Source organism: Alternaria ventricosa (genome assembly GCF_023758065.1).
Source record: "Alternaria ventricosa strain BMP 2768 chromosome Unknown scaffold_15, whole genome shotgun sequence".
NCBI lineage: Eukaryota > Fungi > Ascomycota > Dothideomycetes > Pleosporales > Pleosporaceae > Alternaria > Alternaria ventricosa.
The window spans coordinates 216,217-241,165 of record NW_026055695.1 but is presented as its reverse complement, the minus strand read 5'-3'; the positions used below and the strand labels follow the sequence as shown (position 1 = coordinate 241,165).

General features: G+C 52.2%; 10 protein-coding genes across 10 annotated transcripts; 4 read left to right on the top strand and 6 right to left on the bottom strand.

Annotated features, from left to right (window-relative positions):
* On the top strand, positions 1-2,025 carry J4E93_008000 (uncharacterized protein; the record flags this gene model as incomplete). Its single annotated transcript, XM_049345903.1, has 2 exons — positions 1-197; positions 249-2,025. The coding sequence occupies 2 exons, from the start codon at positions 1-3 to the stop codon at positions 2,023-2,025; spliced, it is 1,974 nt and encodes a 657-aa protein (XP_049196836.1).
* A 1,424-nt stretch (positions 2,026-3,449) lies between these two features.
* J4E93_007999 (uncharacterized protein) lies at positions 3,450-4,020 on the bottom strand (the record flags this gene model as incomplete). The annotated part of the gene is made up of 3 exons (XM_049345902.1): positions 3,450-3,662; positions 3,719-3,848; positions 3,905-4,020. 3 exons carry the CDS (start codon positions 4,018-4,020, stop codon positions 3,450-3,452), a joined length of 459 nt encoding a protein of 152 aa, XP_049196835.1.
* A 1,005-nt stretch (positions 4,021-5,025) lies between these two features.
* Positions 5,026-5,850, bottom strand: J4E93_007998 (uncharacterized protein; the record flags this gene model as incomplete). Its single annotated transcript, XM_049345901.1, has 1 exon — positions 5,026-5,850. The coding sequence occupies one exon, from the start codon at positions 5,848-5,850 to the stop codon at positions 5,026-5,028; it is 825 nt and encodes a 274-aa protein (XP_049196834.1).
* A 402-nt stretch (positions 5,851-6,252) lies between these two features.
* On the top strand, positions 6,253-8,811 carry J4E93_007997 (uncharacterized protein; the record flags this gene model as incomplete). Its single annotated transcript, XM_049345900.1, has 1 exon — positions 6,253-8,811. One exon carries the CDS (start codon positions 6,253-6,255, stop codon positions 8,809-8,811), a length of 2,559 nt encoding a protein of 852 aa, XP_049196833.1.
* Positions 8,812-12,564: 3,753 nt separating this feature from the next.
* Positions 12,565-13,191, bottom strand: J4E93_007996 (uncharacterized protein; the record flags this gene model as incomplete). The annotated part of the gene is made up of 3 exons (XM_049345899.1): positions 12,565-12,654; positions 12,851-12,868; positions 12,937-13,191. The coding sequence occupies 3 exons, from the start codon at positions 13,189-13,191 to the stop codon at positions 12,565-12,567; spliced, it is 363 nt and encodes a 120-aa protein (XP_049196832.1).
* A 1,497-nt stretch (positions 13,192-14,688) lies between these two features.
* Positions 14,689-17,230, bottom strand: J4E93_007995 (uncharacterized protein; the record flags this gene model as incomplete). Its single annotated transcript, XM_049345898.1, has 3 exons — positions 14,689-15,419; positions 15,470-16,905; positions 16,962-17,230. 3 exons carry the CDS (start codon positions 17,228-17,230, stop codon positions 14,689-14,691), a joined length of 2,436 nt encoding a protein of 811 aa, XP_049196831.1.
* Positions 17,231-17,660: 430 nt separating this feature from the next.
* On the bottom strand, positions 17,661-19,103 carry J4E93_007994 (uncharacterized protein; the record flags this gene model as incomplete). The annotated part of the gene is made up of 2 exons (XM_049345897.1): positions 17,661-18,549; positions 18,595-19,103. 2 exons carry the CDS (start codon positions 19,101-19,103, stop codon positions 17,661-17,663), a joined length of 1,398 nt encoding a protein of 465 aa, XP_049196830.1.
* An 800-nt stretch (positions 19,104-19,903) lies between these two features.
* Positions 19,904-21,430, top strand: J4E93_007993 (uncharacterized protein; the record flags this gene model as incomplete). The annotated part of the gene is made up of 2 exons (XM_049345896.1): positions 19,904-19,968; positions 20,026-21,430. The coding sequence occupies 2 exons, from the start codon at positions 19,904-19,906 to the stop codon at positions 21,428-21,430; spliced, it is 1,470 nt and encodes a 489-aa protein (XP_049196829.1).
* A 354-nt stretch (positions 21,431-21,784) lies between these two features.
* J4E93_007992 (uncharacterized protein) lies at positions 21,785-22,794 on the bottom strand (the record flags this gene model as incomplete). The annotated part of the gene is made up of 2 exons (XM_049345895.1): positions 21,785-22,618; positions 22,666-22,794. The coding sequence occupies 2 exons, from the start codon at positions 22,792-22,794 to the stop codon at positions 21,785-21,787; spliced, it is 963 nt and encodes a 320-aa protein (XP_049196828.1).
* Positions 22,795-23,154: 360 nt separating this feature from the next.
* On the top strand, positions 23,155-24,870 carry J4E93_007991 (uncharacterized protein; the record flags this gene model as incomplete). The annotated part of the gene is made up of 1 exon (XM_049345894.1): positions 23,155-24,870. One exon carries the CDS (start codon positions 23,155-23,157, stop codon positions 24,868-24,870), a length of 1,716 nt encoding a protein of 571 aa, XP_049196827.1.
* Between the last annotated feature and the right edge of the window lie 79 nt (positions 24,871-24,949).

Sequence of the window (24,949 nt, the reverse complement as noted above, 5' to 3'; positions counted from 1 at the left end):
ATGGAGAACCTGAAGGAATCGCTACCTCCTGGCCTTGCAGATGCAGCCATCAACATCCCCGGTGTCGGTGCTATTGTTCAGCTGGTCCTCAACAAAATTGGTTTCGATGTTGGCAGCACGATGTCTCTTTACCTTTTATTATTCGGTATCTTCCAAGGAGCCATGTTCTTGTACAACAGGGGGCGTACATGGATGCAGTAAGTCCACAACTCTATCAGCCAACTGCAGTCTGCTAACAGTTTATGCAGAGATTATGGCACCTCTGCCATTAGGATAGACGACGATGATGATCTATACCCCCAGTTCATATCCTGGATATCGGAACAGCGCATGACGGAAGTCAGCAGAGACTTGAAAGCTACCTCGAGGAAGCCCAAGACGCGATATAGCGCAGACTCTGATGACGAGCCCGAGTCAGACGATGAAGACGTTTTAGACGAGTCTGGCATCTTTAACTACGACAAGTACAAAGGCACTAGCCCAGTGTATTACGAGCCTAATCTTGGTGACGACAGCTTTACCCACAATGGCCATTATTTCCAGTTCAGAAAAGACTCCCAAGAGAACAAGTACGCCGAACGGATTGAGTACTTTGTCATCATCCGTTGCATGGGTCGCAGCACGAAGCCTGTCAAGGAGTTGATAGACCATGTTAAGGAATGGTCATCGCACAAGAGTAACAGCACGACTGAGATTATGCGAGCGGAGACTAAACACGGTGGTTACTGGTCTACCCAGTCTAGTCGACCCTCACGACCTATCAGCACAGTGACCTTGGATGAAACGCAAAAGGACAAGGTCGTTGCCGATATTAACGAATACCTCCACCCTGCCACAGCTCGGTGGTACGCCGCCCGAGGGATTCCCCACAGACGAGGATACCTTTTTCACGGACCTCCCGGTACTGGCAAGACATCCTTGAGCTTTGCAGTAGCTGGAATCTTTGGGCTGAGCGTTTACTGCGCTTCTTTGAGTGAGCGGGATATGACCGAGTCAGATCTAGCTATGCTGTTCAGTCAGCTGCCTAACCGGTGTATCGTCCTATTAGAAGATATCGATAGCGCGGGTATCCGTCGAGACAAGTCCTCTGAGATTCCAGAGCCAGATCGCGTCTCGGAGGTGGAGGAGAAAGCCGAAACACCTACTGAAGGGAAGGATACCGTGGCAGAGAAGGAGGAGAAGACTGAGAGCAAAGAGGAGAAGAAGGTGGAGGAAAAGCAAAAGTCCATCACTGATATCGAGAAGAAGAAGTCCTTCCGCCGAAGACTTACCCAAACCTTGCGTCCACGGAAGATCGCCAAGCCAGACAGCGAAACCACCACCCTCGTCACAGACGACGCAGCATCATCCATCCGCGCACCCAGTGTGAAGACGCCCAGCATAAAAGCACCCAGCGTGAAGCCCACACCTCCCCCTCCTCCTCCCCCACCACCAGTTCCCTCTCCGACCGACGAAGAAGGCAGCAAAAGCAAGATCTCCCTCGCCGGCCTCCTCAACATCATCGACGGCGCTGCCTCAAGTGAGGGTCGCGTCCTCATAATGACAACGAACTACCCCGAAAAGCTCGACTCGGCACTCATTCGCCCCGGCCGGGTAGACCTGCAGATCAAATTCACACTCGCCACCAACACGCAAATACAAGAGATCTTTCGTCGCATGTACAGCCGAGAAGAGGACCTGGCGACGCAGACACAAAAGAAGAGCGATGACGAGAAAGCCAAATCTCCGTCTTCCAAGACAAAGAAGAGGAAAGTCAGACCATCGAGTGGTACCTCCTCGCCTCTCACTAGCGGCGCTCTACCATCAAAGCCCAACTTCGCGACGCTACCGCCAGAAAAGCTTGCGGAGATGGCGAAGCAGTTCGCGGAAGCGCTTCCAGAGGGCGTGTTCTCGCCTGCGGAGATTCAAGGATACCTCTTGCAGAAGAAGGCGGATCCGGAGGGCGCGTTGGATGGGGTCAAGGAGTGGAGGGATGCGGTTCTTGAGGCGAAGAAGAAGGGAAAGAAGGTTGTTGAATTGAAGTAGATGGGAATGAATAATACCATGGTGTTTACTCTAACGTCCAAATGAAGGTTGGTGAGGCATTTGCTTGGGGGCTGCTACCAACGCGCAAAAACAAAGAGGAACTCGCCATCATCACCGCCGCCGCACATGCTGAGTCCAAGCACCAACGCCACGTCCCGTACGAGCAGGCCTATTGGTGTTCGACCCGCGCTTCAATCACGACAGGCAAAAAGAAGGATTTTTTAGCAAAAACATACAACAGCGGGGATTCGCTAGTGGTCACCCACCTAACTACTAATCCGCCGGTATCATGCTTGTATATGGCTGAGCGGACGGGAAGCCTAATTTTCATGATCCTATGGTCGTATGTGAAGAACAGGGTGATAAGCTGATATATATTGCCATGATACATGCCCAGCGGAAGAGCCAGTCGAGCCAGGCAGCTGGGTGGCTTCGGAGCTGCCGTATCGCAGGGTGACGCGACGTGTCTGGCTGGAACAGGAAGGCAAAAAGGTTGAGGGCATGAGATAGAACGTGAAGGTGTTGTTGGAACTTCGCGCGAAAGGGTGCCTCCAGAGCTGTGCCACATGCACGCGTCACGTTCGTGCCAAGAACGCCAGTCAGGATCGCGCTACGCCGCTCCTCATCTCGAGACCGCGACATCGCCCGGGCATCGCAGCAACACACGGCGAAACGGGTTCCTAGATGCGCGCCTCCGGTTTCCCAGCGTGTTCAATAGCCAGGTTCTGCGACACGTCCTGACCTACTTCGTCGACCCACCATCGCTCGCGCCAGTCCCAACGTTACATCACACACACGCAGTCTACACGTCTGGAGGATGTCACCATTCAGTTTGCATTGTCGTGGAAGGCTAAAATAGCATTTGTGGGTTATATTGATCTAAAAAGGGCGCTCATGTGCGCGAACACATGACGAAGCAGCAAAACGCTCGTGTACGCGATGCGCTTCTCGCCGTATGAAAGCCAGGCATTATCTCTTTCTATTTGAAGTAGGATCAACAATGACTAGACGTCTTTACTTGTTACCGCTACCAGTACCTTGGCCGGAGACGCCGCCACGACGACCGCCTTCTTGTTCGTATTCGCCGTATGTTTCTGGCATTGTAGTGAGTTTGTTGGGAGGGATGCTTATATTGGGGATAGTGGTTATGGTTGTGTGAGAGTGTGGAAGTGTGAGGGTATGAGTGGTTGGGTTGGTGCAGCGCGGAAAGCTTATTTGTAGTAGTCAGAGCGACGTTCGTGAAGGCACCATGTGAGACGAATGTCAGGTGTTGTGAAATCACTTAGCTGTAACGACGCCAGTCACTGCGACTTCATAAGACATGTCCCACTGCAAGTAAGATGTTTGAGAAGATGAAAGTCTATTAAAGTTCAATCCTAAGTCCAATACCACCATCTATCACTCCAAGCCTTGCTCGTCCACATCTAGTAAGTGACCTCTCCGAATTCCTCGTCAGCGAGGATCATGTAGGTCTTCTCCTCGCTCAGTTCTATGTCGCACTCCGCGTAGTCGTCGTATAGAGTGGCGTTGAAGAAGTTGCACATGTCCTGAACGATAGGACGTGCCTTGCCGAGCTCCTCAAACGAGCAAGTGCCCTTACCACCGAGAGCGGCAGGGAAGGCACAGGGCTCGATCGCCTGTTAAGGTGTCAGAAAAGTGCTGCAGCTGGGACTAGGACAGATAAGATACTCACGGCAGAGTAGACGCTGTAGTTGATGCAATGGCAAGTAAAGTCATCGGACGCACAGCCGTCAGCGTGGTTGGCCTTCTCCTGGCACTGGTGAAGGCACTTGGGCATCCATTTGCTGAGCTTCTTGTTGTCCCTAGCATCATGGTATTAGTATAGAGTATAACGAGGGTTTGAAGGGCTTTAGCATACAAGCACTTGTACTTCTCCATGTTACCCGCTTTCTCGGCTTGGGTGATGTTGTAGGTGTATTGGGCGCTGGCCGCAGCGGCAATGGAGAGAAGAGTGGCGATTTGGGAGAAACGCATGATGATGATTATGTGATTGTTGGTGAGGTGATGTATTGGAAGTGATGCTTGATGTTGTGCTTTACTTTGAGTGAGGACGTTACCCTTCTTATACCTCAACTCTGGCACGACCCTCACCCTTCTCAAATGCCATCAAAGCGTTGTGTGCTGGTAGCAAGTACCTGCAGCACTGTACCATACAGTCCCAACATTGGATGTGTAATATTGATCCATGCAGGAACATCCTCCCGCATTGAGCTAAGACATGTTAGCGCGAATGTCAAATGGATGCGCCGGCAGTGTCTCCGAGCCCTCACCTCCTCTCGTGTCCCTCAACGTTGGCCCGGACAGCACCATGGCCGAAGCGGGACACGCATCACACCTGGCGGTGACAGCGACATTAGCTGAAGGTAGGAAGCGGTCAGCTCTCCCAACACAAATGACAGAAACAACGGAATAGTTGGCAGTCAGACATCAATGTCAGTGGAGTGTTATCAAAGGGGTTTGCCGTAAACGATACATCAGCATTTCCCTATCCGGCAATGCGCTTGTGTCACGATGTAGACAAAATGAGAGACGAAAGATTGGAAAAGATGCGGTCCAGCGAACAAACCCTGAGGCATTTCAATAGCATGAGCGAATCATTTGGCAGTACCGTGGAACAAGCCGATGCATTGACATTCTAGCGAAATAGGGGATTGAAAAGGAAAAAACGGCCATACTGGCGCCTGGCTAGGGCTGACAAGAGACAGCATGAACTTGTCATGAAGATGGAGTCTCTCATCTGATGCGGTGTAAGAGGATTGCGCAGCTGACCGACATGCGCATTTGGTTGAGGTGGTGGACGTGATGTAGAATATCTGTTGTTGGATGGGTCCCTTGTCCTTAGGCGCACCTTTCCGAAAAAGTTTAGCATGTGGAGCTCCGGGACCCCGCATTGCGTTGACATCTGAACCAGCAATGAGGTTTACTTGCTTATTGTATTGGCACCCGTCCCCTCACCGCTGCCTGGTGTTCGACAAGAGATCACAACTTCGACTTTTGCATCTGCTCGTTGACGAGCGCGGCGAAATGCGGGTGTGCTGCGCCTATGGCGTCGCATTGCGCCTCCGACAACACGTGCGCATTTCCCAACATCTGCCTGGCTGTTCTTACAGCAAGATACGTGACGATTGGATCCGAAGCCTTCAGGGCTCTCAGAAGACGTAGGTAGCTGGTCATCTCCGCGACGAGGCCTTCATGATCAATAAGACGCTTGATGAACGGCTGCAGATCTTCCACAGCGTCAATACCGAGAGCGCGCATCGCCGCATAGCTATACAGCCAATACCACTTATCTTCGCCATCGACTTCTGGGTCATCGGGAATGAAAGGTGTCGTCGTCTTGCTTCTGAAACACCGAACAAGCCAGTCGAGGACACACATGGCATAACCTGGTAAGATGGGGCCCATGGGAAGAGCGAGTTGCGAAACGTCTGGGTACTCCTCATAGCCGGTTCGAATCGCCTGCGAAGCCGCAGCGAGCGCCCAAACCGAAATTTCGATGGCATATGGACGGTGGCCGCTCTCGGCTTGCTCGGTCATTTGACGACTGCGATCGAGGGAAACGAGACCTTTGGCAGCAGAACACTGGTGGGCGTAGTCCGATGGCGCACCCGAATGAGACGCGACAAGCAAAATTGGAGGACCTTCCAGGAGAAGAGCACGTAGTTCATATGAAAGATCTCCAAATGGCTGCTTCGGGCTATCGTCGAAGGAAGCCGTAGTATCTATGTCCATGTTGCCGAAGCTCTCTTCGAGCTGTGCGCCTGCAACTGTAGCCTGGTCGTCTCGATGGTTTCGCGGCAGCATTTCGTTCCGAGGTTGTTTCTAATCTTTGTAAGTCTGTTAAGCCGGATTGAGGCTCTGCAATGCTGCGACGGGAAAATATGGCTCTTCACTATAGGCTGCGCCTGCCTGCCATGATTGGCAACAGCGCCTGCAACGCCGTGATGACGCAACTATGCGCGCACAACGGTACAACTCGTTCCTGGCGGCGCATAGAATAACCACTATCCTTCGAGAAGGACATTCCGAAAGTATGGCCGTAGTGAATGTGGGTGACAGAGACAATGCTAGAGCACGTGGTACTAGCGTGACAATGGACCCACACAATACCTTTGTCTCACTCACCTAGTCTAACTTGCTCAACTCTACACACGACCTTACGGTATCACAATCGCAAATCTTGTGCTATCCTCAATCATCGACACCATGGCCAGGAAACGCAACGGCGGTTCGCACCAAAAGACGGACGGCGCCCACAATACTCACCCCAAGCCTACGATGACTACCCATGTTCAATATAAGGCAAAAGAAGGACTTCAACACCAAGACCAAGCAACACAGCAAGAACGCGGCCGTAATGGTGCACGTGGATACGGTGGCAGGCGTGGACATGGCGACCGGCGGAGCATGTCGCCAAGGCGAGACATCCAGCGCGAACAACAATCCAAGCACCGAGACAACAGGCGCTCGCGCACCCCACCCCCGGCCAAAGAGATCCCCGATAGGCCAATCAAGGTCCAAGAACTCCGCGCAAGTGCGACTGCCGACGTCGCTGGACAGGTTTCCCGGAAGCGCAAACAAGAGGCAACTGAAGATGATGGACTGCATGCGAAGAAGAAAGCGCATAACGGACCTGGAGAGATGCAACCGACTGTAGTCGCTCACGGACGAGAACATTTACGCGCATCAGCAGTGGAGAAAAACATCGATGCAGGCAAGAAGGCCCCTAGCCTACTTGACCTCAAGAAGATGAGCGAGGAAGCCAGGAAGAAGCTCCGTGATGACAAGTTCAAACAGAAACCTGTTGTTCCTAGCAGAGCTGTTGTATCGGAGACAGTCTCTCATGAGCTAAAGAGCCCTAAGACGACACACGGTGTCAAAGACGGTTGCAAGATCACAGCACCCGAAGCGGAGCCGGAGGCAAAGGCGCTTACTCCACGGACCCCAAGTCAGAACACCAAAGCCAGCTCGCCAAAGCACGTCGATGCTAGCACCAAGGTCGCGACTACGATGCCGCCCGATACATCCGTCACCAAGGGCGCCGCCGCCTCAACCCCAAAGTCACGGCAACCGAGCGCGGGGAAGGAAATCCACAAGACACCAGACGCGAAGGCCAGTGAATGCAAGGCAGGTAGTACAAAGTCAGATCTTAGTCCTACGTCAAGGCAAATAATCACGCCCCCGGCTGAGCGCACTAAGCGGAAGCTCGAGGAGTTAGAGAAGCCTGAGGTAGCTCCACGCAAAAAGGCTAAAGCGAGCCACGAGGCCATAAAGAGGCGGAACACCAAGATCAAAAGATCTTTGGACGATCACCACTTGTATGCCGGTCAGGATCGCTTCCCAGAGGAAGGAGTTACCTTTTTCGACTACGACGTTTACAGCATACCCCTCCTATGCTCTCATACGATCAAACATCAGTACCCATTCGAGGTTACGAATGAGCCTTCAGACAGGCTGAAACGATCTTTCACTGATGACAACGAAGTCCATGTCTTTGGCCGTAAGATGCTTGTTCTGCGGCAAGAAGCGCTTCGCCTATCCAGGAAAAAGTTTTGGACATCCGAAGACCTTGGCCGCAAAGATGCCTCGAAAGTCGAGCCCACTAGGGATATCGGCGACTGTGATCTCTATCTTTACAATGGGAAGGTTCACGTCGCTACCGAGCGAGGACTTCTTCTAGCAGCAGAGTACTTCAAGCTCATCGGAGTTCTAGACACGCAGCCAGTGCGTTTCCATGGGCACAAACCCGCTTGGATGAGCCAAGTCACGCCCAAGCCGGAACACAGACGTGTCTTGGAATCATGGCATCCTAGTGCAACCTTGAAAGAAGGCGGCTGCATCTCGATCACGCACAGCTCTACCGTAGTAGTATACGAGCACGGCGTTTTCGACATCGACTCCAACACCGGTGCGGAGTCCCGAATGGCCTACGGTGCTCGAGAGGATGATGGTGTTGTTGGTTGGTTCGACTATTCGAAAACATGTCGTATAGACTGGCTCAAAGACCCAGAAGAGACAAGTACAACCACACGCGACCCTACCATCATTGACTGGTCAACATTTGACTATAGTCCTCTCGCAGCTCGAGCTGCAGCTCAACAAGCGGCGCAGCGTAAGTTGATGGCTGCAACGCAGGGAATGGCAACAGTTTATGCATCCACAGCATCACTCTCGCCGATTACACGAACATCGGCATCTCCCGCGGGAAGAGCAGCGACACCTGGCAGCAATGGCGAGCATTACTTGTCTGAACTTGCGCTTGCAGCAGAAAGCTCGTTACAGTCTATGATGCATGCTGAGTCTCCAGGTCCCCACGCATCGCAAAAAGGAGGAAAGTCGCCACCGCCCACGATCAAGGGTGGGCGTGTATCGCGACATGACAGTCCTAATTCCCAATCCGAACAAACCGAGGCAAAGAGTAGCAGCGAAATAGTTGGAGACGATGTTGTATCTCAAGGAACCATCGATCCCACGTTACCGAGACAAGTCACAGACCTCAGCTCTGTCGTGACGCAAGAGACGGCGAGAGACCCGTCCTTGAGTCCCCAAAAGTCCTCAATAGGTCTTGGCGAATCTGAAGGATGCCAAGTATCTTCACATGAGCCTACAGTACCGGTCACTAAAGCAGTGCGACCGTGCAAGACTCCGTCTATAGTATCTCAACGCTACGATGTTGAGGTAGATTGGGACGATACCGACATCCACGAGGACAATGAAGCGCAAAATCAGAGCTCGAACCACAACAAAGAGGACGAAGAGCTTTGAGTTGGCAACAGAAGTATCCTGAAGCTTACTGCAATCACATAGTCTACAGGAGTGAGATGGTCATAGGCTCTTGCAACGACAATGAGCAGAAAGAAAGAGACGGAGACTATACCAGTCAGTGCGACACCGCTAACCTGGGTGTCGTCATTGATGGCGAGGTATAGGACGGATTCAGTACGAATGGCCTTCTGGAGTAAGTAGAGGAACAGCTCCCTGTCTTCGTCTGCACAGCATGGAGCCATCACCGAAAGACGCTGGCACTGGTCACGAGCACCAAGCATACGGTGCGATCTTGCTAAGCAGAATCACAACACATGGGGATCATGTCACCCCACTATACCAAAGAAGGCGCTGCGAGCATGGCCAACGCTCAGGTCTCTTCCTTCGCGACACGTACGCGACGATGCTGAGATCTTCTTTGCCTGAAAGGGAGGAAATCCCTATCAAAAAAAGATGAAAGCAGAAAAAACGCCAAATCAAACATGAGAGACGAAACCAAGCGCCAAAATTGCACACCCCTAGTCTCACAGCATACCCACCACTTGTATTGTCTAGCGGATGAATATCAAGTTCTTGAGGCAGGTCAAACATGACCGAGAGCCCCAGAACAGGTATGCGTCGCAAGCGCATCATCACAGTCAAGTCACCATACACCTCCGAGGTTACACAGTGCATCAATTGTTCACGTGCGAGCGGCCCATCTACGACCTCCACATGCGATTCCAGGCGCAACTTTGAAAGCTTTCCGAAAACAAGGAGCGAAGAGCGAAGATAGTTGGGGGAGCATCGGTCCATTTGCAACAATACGAAGTTCAAACCGGGCACTGCGCGGGTCGCACATGTGCTCGTAACACGTAGCTTTGGGGTCTCTGATTTTTCATATAGTTCCATCATCATAGATAAACTAAAAAAATTAAAAATGTTGGAAAATTTCGTGGCTTGCGCGGCTTAATCTGCCAACGAACTGATGTGATATCACATGTGACCATCTCACAGCGTATTAGTAGACTTCAGGGTTCTTCCGCCATCCAGCTTCCTCACATGCGTTCCTGTTCCTGTTCCAGAAGCCGTAGGGTTCATCGGCAGTGGCTTTCTCTTTTCAACAACGTTGGCCTTCACCCTCTCGGTCTTCTCTTCTTCAAGCTTGTTTGATGACGCTGATCCGCTACTAATGGATAGCCTCAACTTCTTCTTTTTGTTGTTGTGTGCGCGGAACCTGATGTGTCAGTATGTAAGTGCACAATGCGAAAGTTGGACTAATACCAGAAAATAAGGAGCGAGAGAATAAGTAGACCGCCAACGGAGCCGCCTACTGCTGTGCCAACGGTATAGCCTGTTATAATATCAGTATGCAGAGAGTGTCTTCCAGATGCCTCTGCATAATGTAAATACCTGTAGAGAAGCCTGAAGGTTTGCTAGAACTAGGTGGTAGGCCACTGATCGGGTTTGGCGGAGATGGAGATCCTGTTGGTGCTGCTGTCGGAGCTAGAGATAGATTTGCTGAAGTAGATCCCGGGAACACGGGAGATGACGACGATGATGTTGTTGTTGTGGATGGTCGCGTCATGGTAATGAATACCGATTGTTGGCCATTGAATTGAGAGCTTAGTCCCACAAACACACTTGAGTCCAATGCAGATGACGAAGAGGCCACGAGGGTAGTATCAAGCTGTAGAGTAAGTTCTAGTCTTGCTGATGAAAGATTGGGTTTCTTACAAATTGCGCGCTTGTCATTGTGATGAAATTGAGAAGAAGCAAGTATAAAAGCCACGCTTTCATCTTCGACAGTAAGAGGGAAAGGATGACCATCCAAAGCTCAACCTAGAGAAAAAGCCTGATCTATGTATGTACCTCTTTTTAGGTGTGTGGTGCTCAGCCGCAACGAGGCGTTGATCTAGAAACTCCACAAGTTTGGGGGCCAAGCTTATCGCATGAGGGGGAGGTTCAGCTGAGCGATAAGGCAGACTTCAGCCGCATCACGGCTGGCAACCTCTCTTAATCATTATATCAAACGTTTCGATCTCCTCTTTCTTTCTCTTTGATACGTACCGATTTCGACAATGGACCCATCTGGTTGTCTTGCACTTTCCACACGAACGGACTTTACAGCATACATCGATCTGCTCCGCAACGCCACAGGCGGAGACTTCAGCCTTGTGAAGGATTGCAAAACCAACGTATGCGGGGCTCTTTGGGGGTCAGGGAATCCAGACATCAGCGGCATTGGTATGGCGATAGGCTATATCCTTGAGAGCTTCATATGCGCATGTCTCGTAGCGACATCGCTGTGGTTTGAACGAAGCGCAAAAGGCCATCCGAGCATGGGGAGGCTGTTAGTCGCGAACGCCACAAGAACCTTTTTCGACAACGCGGTCTTTTTCACTTTCGCGATTCAAACTGCTAGCATCGTTACACTGTCTGGGGTTGACTTTGGCGTAAACGCTGTTGGAATGGGTGGCTTCACGGTCGAAATTGCTTGGCTAGTGTCATCGCTCACACTTCTGCCTCTCCTTCCAATGGCGTTGCGACCGGAGATGTTCTTGGAAGGCAGCGCAACAGATGCTGCTAGAAGACGGTCGTCTAGTGGTACTGATGTCTCACAAGACGGATATGAAGAGCCAGGAGGCGGCGCCGATGGACAATTTGGGCCTCTTTCCGATGCTCGTAGAGGACAACGTTTTGTCTTGTTTGTGATATGCTGGGCTATGGGCTTTTGCCCTTTCTTCTCTCGTATGGGAGGCACTTTTGGTGAGTGGCGACACCATGTCAAAGGAACACCGTCTGACCAATGCAGGCGAAAGCCGGATCGGGAATTCGCCAAACACCGCCATAACGTTCGAAGAATGGAGCGTGATTGCAGGCGTCTGTTTCGAAGGCGTTAGCACTATCAGCTCACATGAACGCAATCTCACCACGGCGTTTGGCATTCTCAGCTATTTGCTGTTGTCCATCGTGGTCATCTCGAAGATCCTCTCTTCCGCTTTGGAGGACATGGATCATAAACAAACCTGGTTGACAAAGTGCTGTTTCGCGTTTGGCGGAGGCATCATCGGGTGGTATACAAAACTAGGAATCGACGTTGCCGTCGCCATTGCACTGGTTGTGCAGTTCTGGGCGTTCTTTCGGCTGCGACAACTACAAAGTGTGATGATTCGAGCAGCTGGTGGGAGCTTCCCGGACGGGCAGTGGACTTTTGGTCAGATCGTCGCGACCGTAGTTTTTGTTCCTGTCGCTGCTGAGATCATTTTTGTATGGAAGAGACATTCACTGTATCTTGATAGAAGCGTGTAGATGATAGATTGAAGAAGATGTGGGAACTAGGTTGGTAGTGACGCATATGATGAAAGCGGGGAGAATTAGGTTTCGACAAAAGCTTTGACATACTGAAACTAGCCTTCGTACTAGGAAGACATCATATATCACCCTCCCCTGGACCATTCTTTTGGTAATGATCTTGACCTGCCAACCGATTCGTCTCTTCTTCAAAATAGTCATTTACATCGAGCACATCCGTCGCGTTCCTCCGAATGAACTTCTTATATTTTCCAATATTGAGAGGAAACCCGTTATGAGCCGCAGCTGTGCTGCCGTTCTTGCGGACTCCGGACCAATGCTTTATACTATGGCCGATAACAGGCAGCTCAGGGGGAAGAAGATACGTATCTTCATCATAAGGTTTTGCGCGGCCCGCGGGAATGGGCCAATGAGTGAGGTACTTCCTCTCCGAGTTCTTGCAGTCGAATGGTTCTGATCCTAGTGCTGGTGCTGGTGGTTCTTCTCCCGATTGAGTAACAGCACCCTGCGCTTCTTCTGGCGCTTTTTCGCCAGACTTATCCATATCATCTGATGATTCGGTATCGCTTTCAGGTGGAGGTCTGACATTTCTGCGATCTTGCAAGGTCCTGCGAGGGTACGTCCCGATGAAATGACAAAGGACTGGATCAAGGACAGCAACACCCCTGGAGTAAAAGCGCCCGACTGTATGCTCTAGAGTGGCGAGATGGCACGCGTTGAGTTTGGTTTTGTACATCTGCATGACGATTTTGTCGATGAGTGGCTACAACGTTGGGTGTATGGTCAGTCTATGTCTTGCAAATAGGCAGGCATTGGAGAAGTGATTCTTACCAGTTGCACGAACTTGGGCAGGCCTAGCTGCAGCATAGCGTTGTAGAGATGGATTTTATCCTCAAGTGCAACTGGAATGTCCATGGGAATGGTACCGTCAGGTTTTACTAGATCGTGTGCGCGCTTCATCTTCTTGGGCGGTCTTGCATCGTCCACTTCGCGACGTGGTGTCGCCGCTTTTTCGCTCTGTGCTTGCACTTCTCTCAGCCATGGAATGACGTAATCCTGGATCTCCTTTGGTCGTATAAACGCCATTTGGCTATCAGATTGTTCGGCCAGCTTTTTCCCATGCACGAGAGTCCCAAAGAATTTATGGAAATCATCGATAGATTCGTCGCGTGCAGCATGATGTTGTCTCGGATAACATACTGGGAGGTGAAGCGTCTTCTCTCCCGGATTGTATCTGAAGTGGTCATCGGCGAAGGTCGAGCACATCATCAAAGTAGCGCGATCAACCGTCCGTAAGTTGGTATATGGGGTTTTCCGCCTAAACTTTTTGATGACTTCCCACTCAATTCCTCCCTTCTCATAATAGAGTGTTCTATACTCTTGCTCATCGATAATAATTTGAACGTCATCAGTAGAAGCGTCCGCAGTCTTTTGGTTGCAAATGTCAATCTGCTCGATGTATCGATAATGCTCTGCCAGACTCCGTGCTTCATCGTCTAAGTATTGATCGTGTTGATCAACAACTCTTCCATTCGCATGATAAAGTACCATTGTGTCGTCCAGATATCCGTTGGAGAAATCGATGCTCAAATTTTCGGCTTAGAGGGTGTGGTGGTGATCTTCAGCAGGACTCGAGAACTTCGAGGTTCGCTTCCAAAAGACATCATTCCGGTGTCACGCACCCTTTGTCAATCTGAAATCGTTCGACAAAGGCGAACCCTTCCGAAGCCATCGACGCGAGGCATCACTTTCTTTGAGCGCGCCATATTCGGCACAAAGCGGGTGCACCAACTCAGCCGTGCGGAGTGCATTGAGCCAACCGACCGCGATACGACACCGGATACGGCATCATGTAACCTGGGCGCGTGGTGATTCCTGAAGCTCTTGATGCGAATATGCGTGGGTGTCAGAAACGTTGTTTAGGAGAGGTGGAAAGCTACGATGAACCGCTAAGGGGTTGTACCTCGGTTAGACCGGATACGGCTAGATCGGTTCTTCCAACGCAGAGCACCAGTCAACAGCACGAGCAGAATGAATATAGTACGCCTTTAACTCAGACTACGGTCTGGTCCTGATTCGGGCTAGTCATTGAGATAGTCGCTTCTTCTAGGCCTCTCGCCTTCGCGCTCGATCCTGAAGTCTTTCCGCGGGAGAATAGAAATGTCCACGGGTACATTAGCATTTAAGAAGCTTTAGATCCGAGAAGAAGAAATGGGTATAAGAAAGCAGCCAAATCTGGTAACTCCCATCTACCAGTGTCCACCGAAAGCGTAATATGAAATGTATAGACTGTGATTGAGCCCGCGGTGCGGGGTCGATAGTGTTTTGGTGAATGAATAACAAAAGTTTGCTAGGAGGGTTTGTCTCAATCGTTTTCTCGATGCGATGCGTATTGCGGTCAGTCTTGTGAGGGCCCATGAGGCAGAGGTCTGAGAAGACACACAGTCAACGAAACCATGATGTGTAGCGCTGCGCATTGAATTACACCAACGGTGTTGAATAGTCGCATACATCTAACATCCAATCTCTTCACCGCAGACTGCCCTCTACACGCACTTACACCCACCCACCAACCTCCCCCATCTACTTCCCCCCACCACCACAAGCCCTCTCGAGCGTCAAAAACGCAAAGTGCCCCCCAACAACCGGTCTCGCAAAGAACCACGGCCCAGGAAAGCCCCCATCCCCCTCTGTAACATAAAGATCCGTAAACGGGCGATCCGTAACCGTCTCATTCAACCAAAGCGCCACGCGATCAAGAATCTCGGAGCGCACCTTCTTATTCGCCACGGCAGCAGCTTCAAATTCCCAATCGGACTTGGTGTAAAGATGGCGAGAGTCCAGGGGTAGGCCGTATTTCTGCATCACCGTGGAGTACCAGTCACTCTGGAGGTTGTAGATTTTGTCGGGGATGAAATCGGAGGTGATGGGTGAGCGGCTGGAGGAGTGTTTGGAGGGTGATAAGGGTCGCTGCGCTTCATCGTTTCCGGATACGTAATCTGGCTGTTCTGGTGATAGGGAGGACGAGTTTGTGATGGTGGGGTGGAAGCAGAGTACGGCATCGGCGTAAAGCGAGTATAGAGTGGTCCAGCTGCCGTACCAGTCGTAGGCGAGTTTGGCATGTGTGCCATCGCGCGACATGCCGTAATCTTGCCACTTCTTGATGTATGTCTCGGAGATGTTGCGGTAGTGCTTTGCGTCGCCGGGTCGATCCATGAGGTCAGCGATTTCACTAAAGGCTTTGATGCCGACGATGCCCTTCAAGGCAAGATTTGTTTGAAGTGGCAGCCAGCCAGCGAAATCATCGGTGCAGACTGTGATACTAGTTAGTTTGCATTTCGAATTATCGCGAATCAATACTTACGCTGGTTGTGAGGCTCAAGAGCGTCTTCGACAAGATAGCCCGTCCATTGCTTCCACAGGTCATAGCTGCCTTCCAGCCACTTCTTCGCTTGGTCAATGCCTTTGGTGCTTCCGCCCCAAGTCTCATCGATGTAGTCAACTCCGTCGTGCAATCCGACGCCGTTCAGAGAGAATGCGTTGATTGCATCAACACTACGATCTGCGTCGTTGCCGATTGCTGACCAGATGGACTGAGCTTGTGCGTCGGAGTTGTAGCTTAACGAGTTGACCAGTGCCAGACCCATGATCAGCATATCGCCACACTCTTCAACAGGCATATACTCGTCCCGCCCATCGGCGTGTCCTGTCAAATTAGGGAAATGTGCGCCAAGGTCATGCATCGAGTACTTGTTGGGATACTGGCCGGACAGCTGGTGTTCCAGAAGTGGCTCTAACAGATATGCCAACCACCTAGGCTGCGTGTACAGGAAGAACGGGAAAGCCGGGAAGATGACATCAACCGTTTGACTGTTGCCGTTGGAGGAGATCTCCTTTAGGAAGAGCAACGGGTTGTCTTTGGTTCCGGAGAAGCTCGTGGCACCCATGACTTGTCGTGCAGACAAGGCAACAATGTCCACGTAGTTCGTCGAGCCAGATTGGTAGGCATCGATGCGCAGCTGCTCCGAGTAGTTGCCAGCGAGGCTTTTGGCCATTGCAAAATCGCCGTAGTGGAATTGAATGAGCTTGTCATCTTGGGGGAACCAAGACTTCCACAATGGCCGCATGAACGTGAGACCGCGAGCAGATGCATACTGTGTCACTGGATCCTGGATGTGGGTTATCGTAAACAGTACGCTGTCGCTGTTGCTGCTGGATTTGGGAGAAGTAGTGGACGAGTTTGCCAGCTTGAAGGCTTTCGCAAACGCAAACACGGGCTCTTCATCCATGACGGCGCGGAAGTTCCCATCGACCTCGTTCTGCAACGTTCCGGTTCGAGCGAATCGCTGGCGCAAGAGCGCGGATGTGCCCGATTCATGGCGCGCATCGACTGGCCCAGTAAAGTGCAGCTGACCCCACTCGGGCTGATCGTTTGTCTCTGTGAAGAGCTGCTCGACCTGCCGCTTGAGTTGCCACGTCTTCAACTTGTCGTTCAGACCAGGCGCTACATGCTGGAACAAGCCCCATTCTATGAGGCTCTCCCTCTTGCCGCTGACCCATTGTCCATTCACGTCCACGTATATGTTGACGTCGAACGTCCCTTCTACGTGTATAGACAGGTATGCTGCTGGTATGGTCTGGCGCAAAGTCGAGGTCGGTGTAATGGGTGAGAGGAATGACAAGGTGATCTCGACGTCTTTCGATGAGCGGAGTGCATCGGGTGCGGGTATAGAGTACGTAAGGTTGGTGGTCGACGCGTCGTATTTAGCACCCCGGTATATGGGGTATGCTATCGCGTAACTAGTGCGGGTAGGAATTAGCAATGGTTGCGCTCCGAGAGATTGAAGTAACCCTACTCCTTGTCCTTTTGCTCCAGAGAATCATGAGGTCGGCCGAGTAAAGGGTAGACTTCGTTGGTGCCAGGGACAGACGCCATGACACTGAAGCCGACCTCAGACCCAGTCCAGAACATGGGCCATTTGCTCCATGGCTCTTCCCTTGCGTTTTGCAGCCATGTGCTCAAATATGGGTTCCGCACGATCAACGGAAGGACGGGTGGTTGGAGAGACGACGCATCTGCCACGCTTGCTAGGAGCGCCGCAGCTGCGACAGTAAAGAGCCGCATGGTGTAGTTCAGGGACTATCGCCGCAAGATCGATACCAAAAGAATATGCTCGACGCTATAATGACGAAATCATGAGTTATTGGCTATTGTATACGCAAAGAAGCATGAAGCACGCAACAGTGTTGGAGCTGTCAGCTGGGATGGAAGCTCGAGGTAGCTGCAGTTTGCGGGGTTGTGGAGGAGCGAATCACGGCGTGGTGCCTTGCATCATCGTGCCGATCGGCAATCGTCCCACGTTTCATCTTACGCGTCCTGACCTCATGACATCTAATATGTCGATTAGGTAGCGTACAGCAACATCAGAAGCTCTCATGAACAAGCCATCGATCTTTCAACCTCCAGCCAGAGCTTCGATCGCGCGATTTCAAAGTGCCCGCTTCAGCGCCCTTGCTACTACACTGCCCACCGCGGCTCTATCACGCCCCCAACATCACAGCAACCTCTGCGCATCTTCCGTAGCGTCTGTTCGCAGCGATCCATCCGGCGTCTGTGATCCTCGACGTTTCCAAGCAGATGCAATCACGCTCATCAATGCAGAAGCCGACCGGCCTTGCTCTCTGCGCTTGAACGGCGGTGGAGTGGATATGCCGTCCCGAACCGATTTGACGGGGCTGGGAGTGCGCACAGTCCAGTCGTCTAGAGGATACGCAGGATGCGGATGGTATGACGTGGATGTCTCGAAGTCGTTTTTGATGGGAACTGTAGGAAGAGGCCGTGAAGCTGGGTCTGGAGGCCCAAGTCTGATAGAAGGTGGTATCGAGAGCCGGTAGAACGGGGTTGGTGTACGGACAATGCCATGGCGCTGTTGTGCATTCTCGCCTACATGCTCAACTGGCAAGTCTGCCTTCGGGCCTGGTGCACCGCGTGGGATGTAGGCGCGTGGCTGCTCTTTATCGCTCACCAGACGTAGTGACGCTCTGTGGGTAGAGGGTTTTCGCCTCCCCGCGGATGTGGATCGAGTAGGGCTTGACGAACTCCTGGTCTGTCCTCGTATGCCTGTAGCACTCGCGGCTCGTCCATCAAAGTTCTCTTTACAGTCCTGAAAGACATCTTCCGAATCCCTGCTCATGGCGCTACAGGCCCTTATGCCCTGGATGGCTTCATCGGTACCACCACCTTCGTTCGGCTCTATCACAGGGAGGTCGTTCTCTTCGCCAGCACCACCACGATTTTGATCAAGCAGCCCCAACTCGCGCAGTTGATCCCAGCTGCGGCAGTAGTACCGAAATGTCGCAAAAGGCTGATCGATGGGATCGATGAGGGCGAACTTGTAAAAGCGCTTCGGATGCTGTGGTCCCGCAGGCCCAGCGTTCACAAGACTGTCAAAGTCAGTATAGTGCGTGGGTCTCACGTTGGGCGCCTACCCTATTCCAGTCTCAGTCTTTGCGTGCTCCGTTTCCCTGTACTCTTCTGCCTGTCGTTCGACTCGCTTTCGTCTGTGTGCTCGATGTACTCTTATCTCGACACGCGCGGTCTCGTCGAATACATTCACGTCATCTTTTGTTGTAAAGCAGAGCACTCGCTTCTCGAACTTCTTCCTATCGCCGCCATCTCCGGGGCTCTCGAATAGACCGAACATAGTTTTGCCCTGCCATTCCTCGTCCTTGCCCGTCGACCAGCTCACGACGTGTGCGCCGTTGATGTACAACTTGAACAGGAAGTAGTGCCCTTCGGGGACTGGCGGCGACACAGCATATTCGATCCAGAAGGTACTGCCTGGTAAAGCTGGGACGTAGACGCTGCAAGTCGACGTCTTTTCATCGACAGATTCCGGGGTGAAGCTGGAGTTACCGCGAGGAGCTGGGCGATATTCAGGCAGTTTTTCGATATCGAATTGGGAATGGAGTCCAACGTCGATACTGCGACAATGCATTATGGCGGTGGTGGTGAAGAAGTCGGTCTTGGTGCTTGCGCGGGTAGTTCAACAGTACAGGGAGCAGGCGCGGTTGCCTCAGGTGGTGAAGTACACGACTGGCCAACTAGCGCGACTGCTCCATCCCAACTCACCAAGTCGGATTCACGTCTACTTTGGTATGGATTTTCATCATTCTGTTCTTTTCGCGGCATGTCAAGAGCACGCAAATGTTTGCAAGTTTGATTAGACACAGTATTGAGAAGCGAAGATTCCTCATTATTCGGATTGAAGCAGTGTTGCTCTCTGGTGCTTGTGACATCAGCGATCTTACGAGTTGACCATATGCCAGTCAACAATATAGTCCCACGGTCAGCGATGCTGTATTCTGGTCAGCTGTGCGTTCTAAGAGTGAAGCCACTAAGAAGCAACTTGTGCCGGTCTAGGGGGTGAGATCCATGCAGGAACAACGAGTGGTCCCTTCACCGAAGTAAAGGTGGTTGCGACTTCACTACTTAAATAGTTCTCACGTGATGATTCGTTCACTGTTCTTCCAGCACAGGCCCACAGAAACACTCCACACTACATAAGCCTTAGCCATGCTCTGATACTCTCTTCTCCCCACCTAGCCTATTCGTCGCCAACTCAACCGCGTTTGAAGTAAGTCAACCCCTCACTACCTTATACATAACCTTGTAAGGGCTTCACAGGCTTAGTCCATCGACCTATCTCTCCACCACACTGCGCTCAGATTGCTAGACATATTACTTACAGCAGTTAGGACAAGCTTGGATTAAGAAGGATCTGTCAACATGACAACGATGACCAATCCCGGGCGCATGCCTCCGCCTAAGACGAACCAGCTTACGCCAAAGCAGCTCGCTGAGTAAGTTCATCCTAGGAAACCCCCAATGTGATATTCAAAGTATCCTAACTACCCCAGCTTCAGGAAGGGCCCAAAAGCAAACATCGTCATCGGCCCCGACAATAACCGCTACATCGGTCTCGAGAGTGCATCCGTGAATCTGCTAGCACACTTCTCCCCCGTAGCCCGGAAGAAGCTCATCGAAGAACGAGCCACCGTCTTAACCATTCCTAACGGCTCAAAAGATGCCATCCGTTGGATCTACAAGTACATACAAGCTGGCGAGCGTGATCCCATCGACACGTCTACGTTCGAGGCACTCAACTCCGATGCCTTGATCGTCATGTACAAACACTGCGAATTTCTCGAATACGATTCCTTGAAGAAGCGGATTTTCGGTCGACTGAAGAGCAAGTTCTATCATACCCTTCCCACTGTGGATGAGATTAAGCAATACCAGAATGCGATCCCGGCGCTGTACGACTGCGCGATTCGCTGTATTGTCGATGAGATGGCGAAGCCGTGGACTTGCAGCTATGAGCCATATTTAGAACTTGCGGATACGAATGAGGCCTTTGGAAAGGCGCTGGACGGTGCTTTGCAGAAATACATCGCCTCGCGTGTGAAGGTCAGCGAAGAGTACTATCGCGATACGAAGGATCGGCGTGTGATCTGGGCCATCAAGTATGTCGAGGACATCCGCGCTGGCCGTCGTCCCTACACGAAGTTCAGTGATAGGTCTCAGCAGAAGGGCAAGGCCGCCGCAGGTCAATTCAACAATGTTAAGGCTGATGCGAACTGCGTGGCAGGGAACATTCCCGCTCTTACAGCCAAGCAGGATAAGAAGTATGTCAGCAAAACCTACACACCGTTCACCTGCCACAAATGCGGTGGCGAAGGCCACATTGCACGCAACTGCACCACGGCGACTGCTGCTGAGTCCGCCATCACCAACGGAGTCACATACAAGAAGCCCTCGCAGCGCACCGGTCCAATCTGCTACACCTGCAAAGGAACCGGCCATCTTTCCCGCTTCTGCCCAGCTTCGCAATCCACCGCCAAACCCGCAATCATCACCGGTCTTCTCAACAAAGCAACAGACAAGCGCCCCCCACCCGTCTGCTTCGAATGTGGCGAGAACGGGCATATCGCGCGCAACTGTCCGGAGGAGAAGCCGCAATCTGAGCGGAGCAAGGCGAAGGCGAAAGAGCCGTTTGTTTGCTACAAGTGTGGCGGGGAAGGCCATATGGCGCGTGAGTGTGTGGAGGATGTGCAGGGTGAGGAACAGGCTGGTTTCTCCGATTTCCCAGCCTTGCCTCCCGCCAAAGCCTCTACAGGCGGTGGAAAGATGGTCAATGGATTGCGTCCTGCTCTCGGTCCTGCTCGCGCTGCTGCTGCCGCTGACCTTGGCGTCAATCAGGCAAACGCTATCGACGAGGAGGAAGGAGAGGGCTCGAAGACACCTGATTATGAGGTTCGTTAGTGCGGGAAGACGCGGACTATTCTCATCGTCGAGATAGCGGGACGGGATGAGGAGTGAACTTGAGAGGATGCGTTCAGGAAGTCTGATCACAAGCTGAATAGGCGGAGCGACATAGTCATGCAATATATCATCCTTTGATGGAGGTCGATGAGGTCGTTGGGAGACCGAGCTATCTATAGATTATTAGATATATACGAAGTTTTGTAGCAGAACTACAGGATGTGGCGTCCGAATTGAGATTGCTAATCTCTCGTGAAGATGCTCAGTTTCTGCCGTATCGTTTCGATGCCGGACGTACTTTCGACTACTCGTTTCAGATGACGAGCTGTGGTAAAGCTAATCATCGTTTGATTTCTATTCCTTGTCTCCACCAGGCTTACCGTTCTTCTCTAAATGGTCCTTGATACTGAACATACCCGTCCCCCGCTCAAGCGGCTTAGCTTGAGTAGGACTAGGTTTCCAACCAATCATGTAGATCAACCTGAAAGTGGCTGGAAGTGTACCATCCTCATTGCCATGAAGTTCCTTGTATATAGCTTCAGCAGCCAGGAGTACGTCCCTCTGGATTGGCCCCTTCTCTCGTGCAAGCACAGCGTTGGACTCGCCCATGGCTTGCAGGTCCTTCATCAACGAGAAGGTATCGGGATAGTCGACTACGATATCATCCACGTCCACGGTGAGGAGATTGAAGCCGGCTTTTTGTAGCAGTCCACCCACATCTTTGACGTCCGCCAGTGGCGAGGTATGCGTTGAGACACCACCTCTTCGGTCCAACTCTGCTAGTTGCAGAGACGTACGGAGCTCGTAAAGGCTGTCTCCTCCCATCATGACGCCTATGAATGGAGCATCTGGCTTCAGAATGTTGTTCACTTGCGCCAACACTGATGGCAAGTCATTGATCCAATGTAGACTTAGGCTGCTCAAGACGGCGTCGAAAGAGTTCGCTTCGTATGGTAATAGCTCCGATGTCGACAGGACCTCGCGTACGATGTCGATTTCCTTGTTGAAGGGCAGATCGGCGTCGCGGTATAAGAGCGCTTCCGACGAGTCTGCGGCTGTGATGGTGCCGATTCGCTTGGATCGAGGGCCTTTGTCTGGGGCGTCTTCGGAGGGTAGAGTAAGTGCGCGGGATAAATTGCATGCGTTTGCACCGAGATCGAGGACTTTGGGGAAATGCCGATTTATATCCTGTGGTCGTTAGTCGCTGTCCATGTCTAGAGTGGGGAGCATCATACTAATACTCGCTCACACAGTCTTGATGCCACCTCGTCTCTGAGGTAGTCTACACCTCTGCTGTTTTCTTTGTCTGCTGCGGCTCTTTCCTTCTGTAACCACTTCTGTTGGCCACTGAATATCTCCATCATTGGAGCGCCGGGTGCTTGTACCGCATACCGTCGGGTGGTTTGGAGGGGCAAACATCGTCGCTTTAGTGGTGGGATGAAAGCGCGGATCGAAAAGGATGCCATGGTGCCAGTAGAAGACGAATTGACCGTACAATGGCGGTATGAACGACGTGAAAACGGGCGGCGCGCGAGAGAGAGGATGAGAAAGCAATACGTCAAGACCCTGGAGCTGCTGCGCCAATCGGCGTTTGGCTCCACCGAGATCTACCTCCGCCCTCCAGAAGCCCATCACCAGCACCACGTCTCTGCCAATCCGGACGACTGGTGGGGAAGAAGCACCCAGTCAGCTTCGAACGTTATTCTTGAACTCGCTATTTCGCCATGGCGCAAGCTTTTCCGTACACGTACTACGCCTGCGACTGCTTCGACAACAACACGACGACCTCTACGAAACGCACGACGCACGTCCTCGCTGCCTTTGACGACGACGAAGAGACCCTGGATCCAAGGAACCCGCGTTCCAACTACGCCCTATACCCGCTCGAACACCTCCTGTACTGCGAAGACTGCCTGCAAATACGGTGTCCGCGATGCGTGATAGAGGAGACGCTGAACTGGTACTGCCCAAACTGCCTGTTCGAAGTACCGAGCTCCGTGGTTAAGAGCGATGGAAACCGGTGCACACGCAATTGTTTCAATTGCCCCGTGTGCATCTCGCCGCTCATAGTCAACCTTCTCGACAACCCTGACGCGGACCAAGGAGTGCCAGACCGACACATACTCGCGTGTCCGTACTGTCATTGGAGTACGATCGAGACGGGCATAGAGTTCGAGAAGCATACAGGCGTGTATTCGCAGATTGCACGGATAGCGAATGGAGGGAAGCCGATACCGACCGCGAAAGAGCGCGACAAGGAGCGCGAGAGGCGCAAGGAGCTCGAGGGTCGGCAGAGAGACTCAAGGAATCCGCTATCTCCTTCCAGTGATTCTACAACTGTAGATGTTGAACAGTATGAACCACCGACACGCGACGATCTATTCTCGAACCTGGGTGCTTTTTACAAGGCGCAGCTGGACTCCCAGACACCAGCAAATCCTCTCGAGATGAACTTCTCCTCGCCCTCGGCCTATTCCCGAATCATGAATCTATATTCAACGAACACAGCAAAGAAGCAGAAGCGCAACAAGCCAACGCCCATGCGAGAGGCAGCGTCGGAGTTAGAAGGCCTGGTCATCCACGACCCCGCCGCGGACAACGCAGCGATCGAGCGCATCAAACGAGACGGTTGGGGCAGTACGTTGTCGCCTGCCCAGAAGCTCGCACAACTAGATCCTCATATGCAGTTCGACAACGAGCTCCGGCCGATACCCACCCTCCTCTGCACAAAGCGATCAAAACGATGCCGGTCCTGTCGACACATCCTATCCAAGCCAGAGTCCAAGATAACATCAACACGATACAAGATCAAGCTCCTAGCACTAAACCACATCCCACGGCTCAGCATCCGCGCACTACCCCCCAACCCAGCCGTGCCACCAGTCCCCGGCTCTATGCCCGCCCCACAACCTCCTTTCAACTACAACACCCTCCGTCCGGGCATCGCAACGCACTTCCTCCTCCACGTCAGCAACCCGCTCTTCGATCCTATACAAGTCACGCTCGCTACCTCAAGCACCACACCCGGCAAAGTACAGTCCCGCGTAACGATACTATGCCCTCAATTCGAAGTCGGCGCCAATACCGACGTCTGGGACGACGCGCTCGCTTCGGGTCCCGCACCCATGCCCCGCCGCTCAACCATCAACGCCGAGACGGGACAAATTGAAGCGGGAAAGATATGGGATAAAGGACGGAATTGGACTAGTGTGGCTATCGAAGTTATCCCTGGCTTCCTTAGCGAGCTAGGCGGCGAGGATGAGCTGGACGAAGATGAGGATCTGCTTGAGATACCGATTTTTGTGCGTATTGAGTTCGAGGCTGATGTCAATGCGGAAGAGAGGGGGTTGGGCGATTCGAGGGGGAGTAAAGGGGAGAGGGAGAAGAGGGAGGAGGCGTTTTGGACGGTTGTTGGGGCGGGGAGGATAGCGAGTGCGTAGGGAGTGGAGGTGATGATAGGTGTTTGTGATACCCCATTGCTTTATTTGAGGAGAGAAGATTAGATACATTGCTACTCGC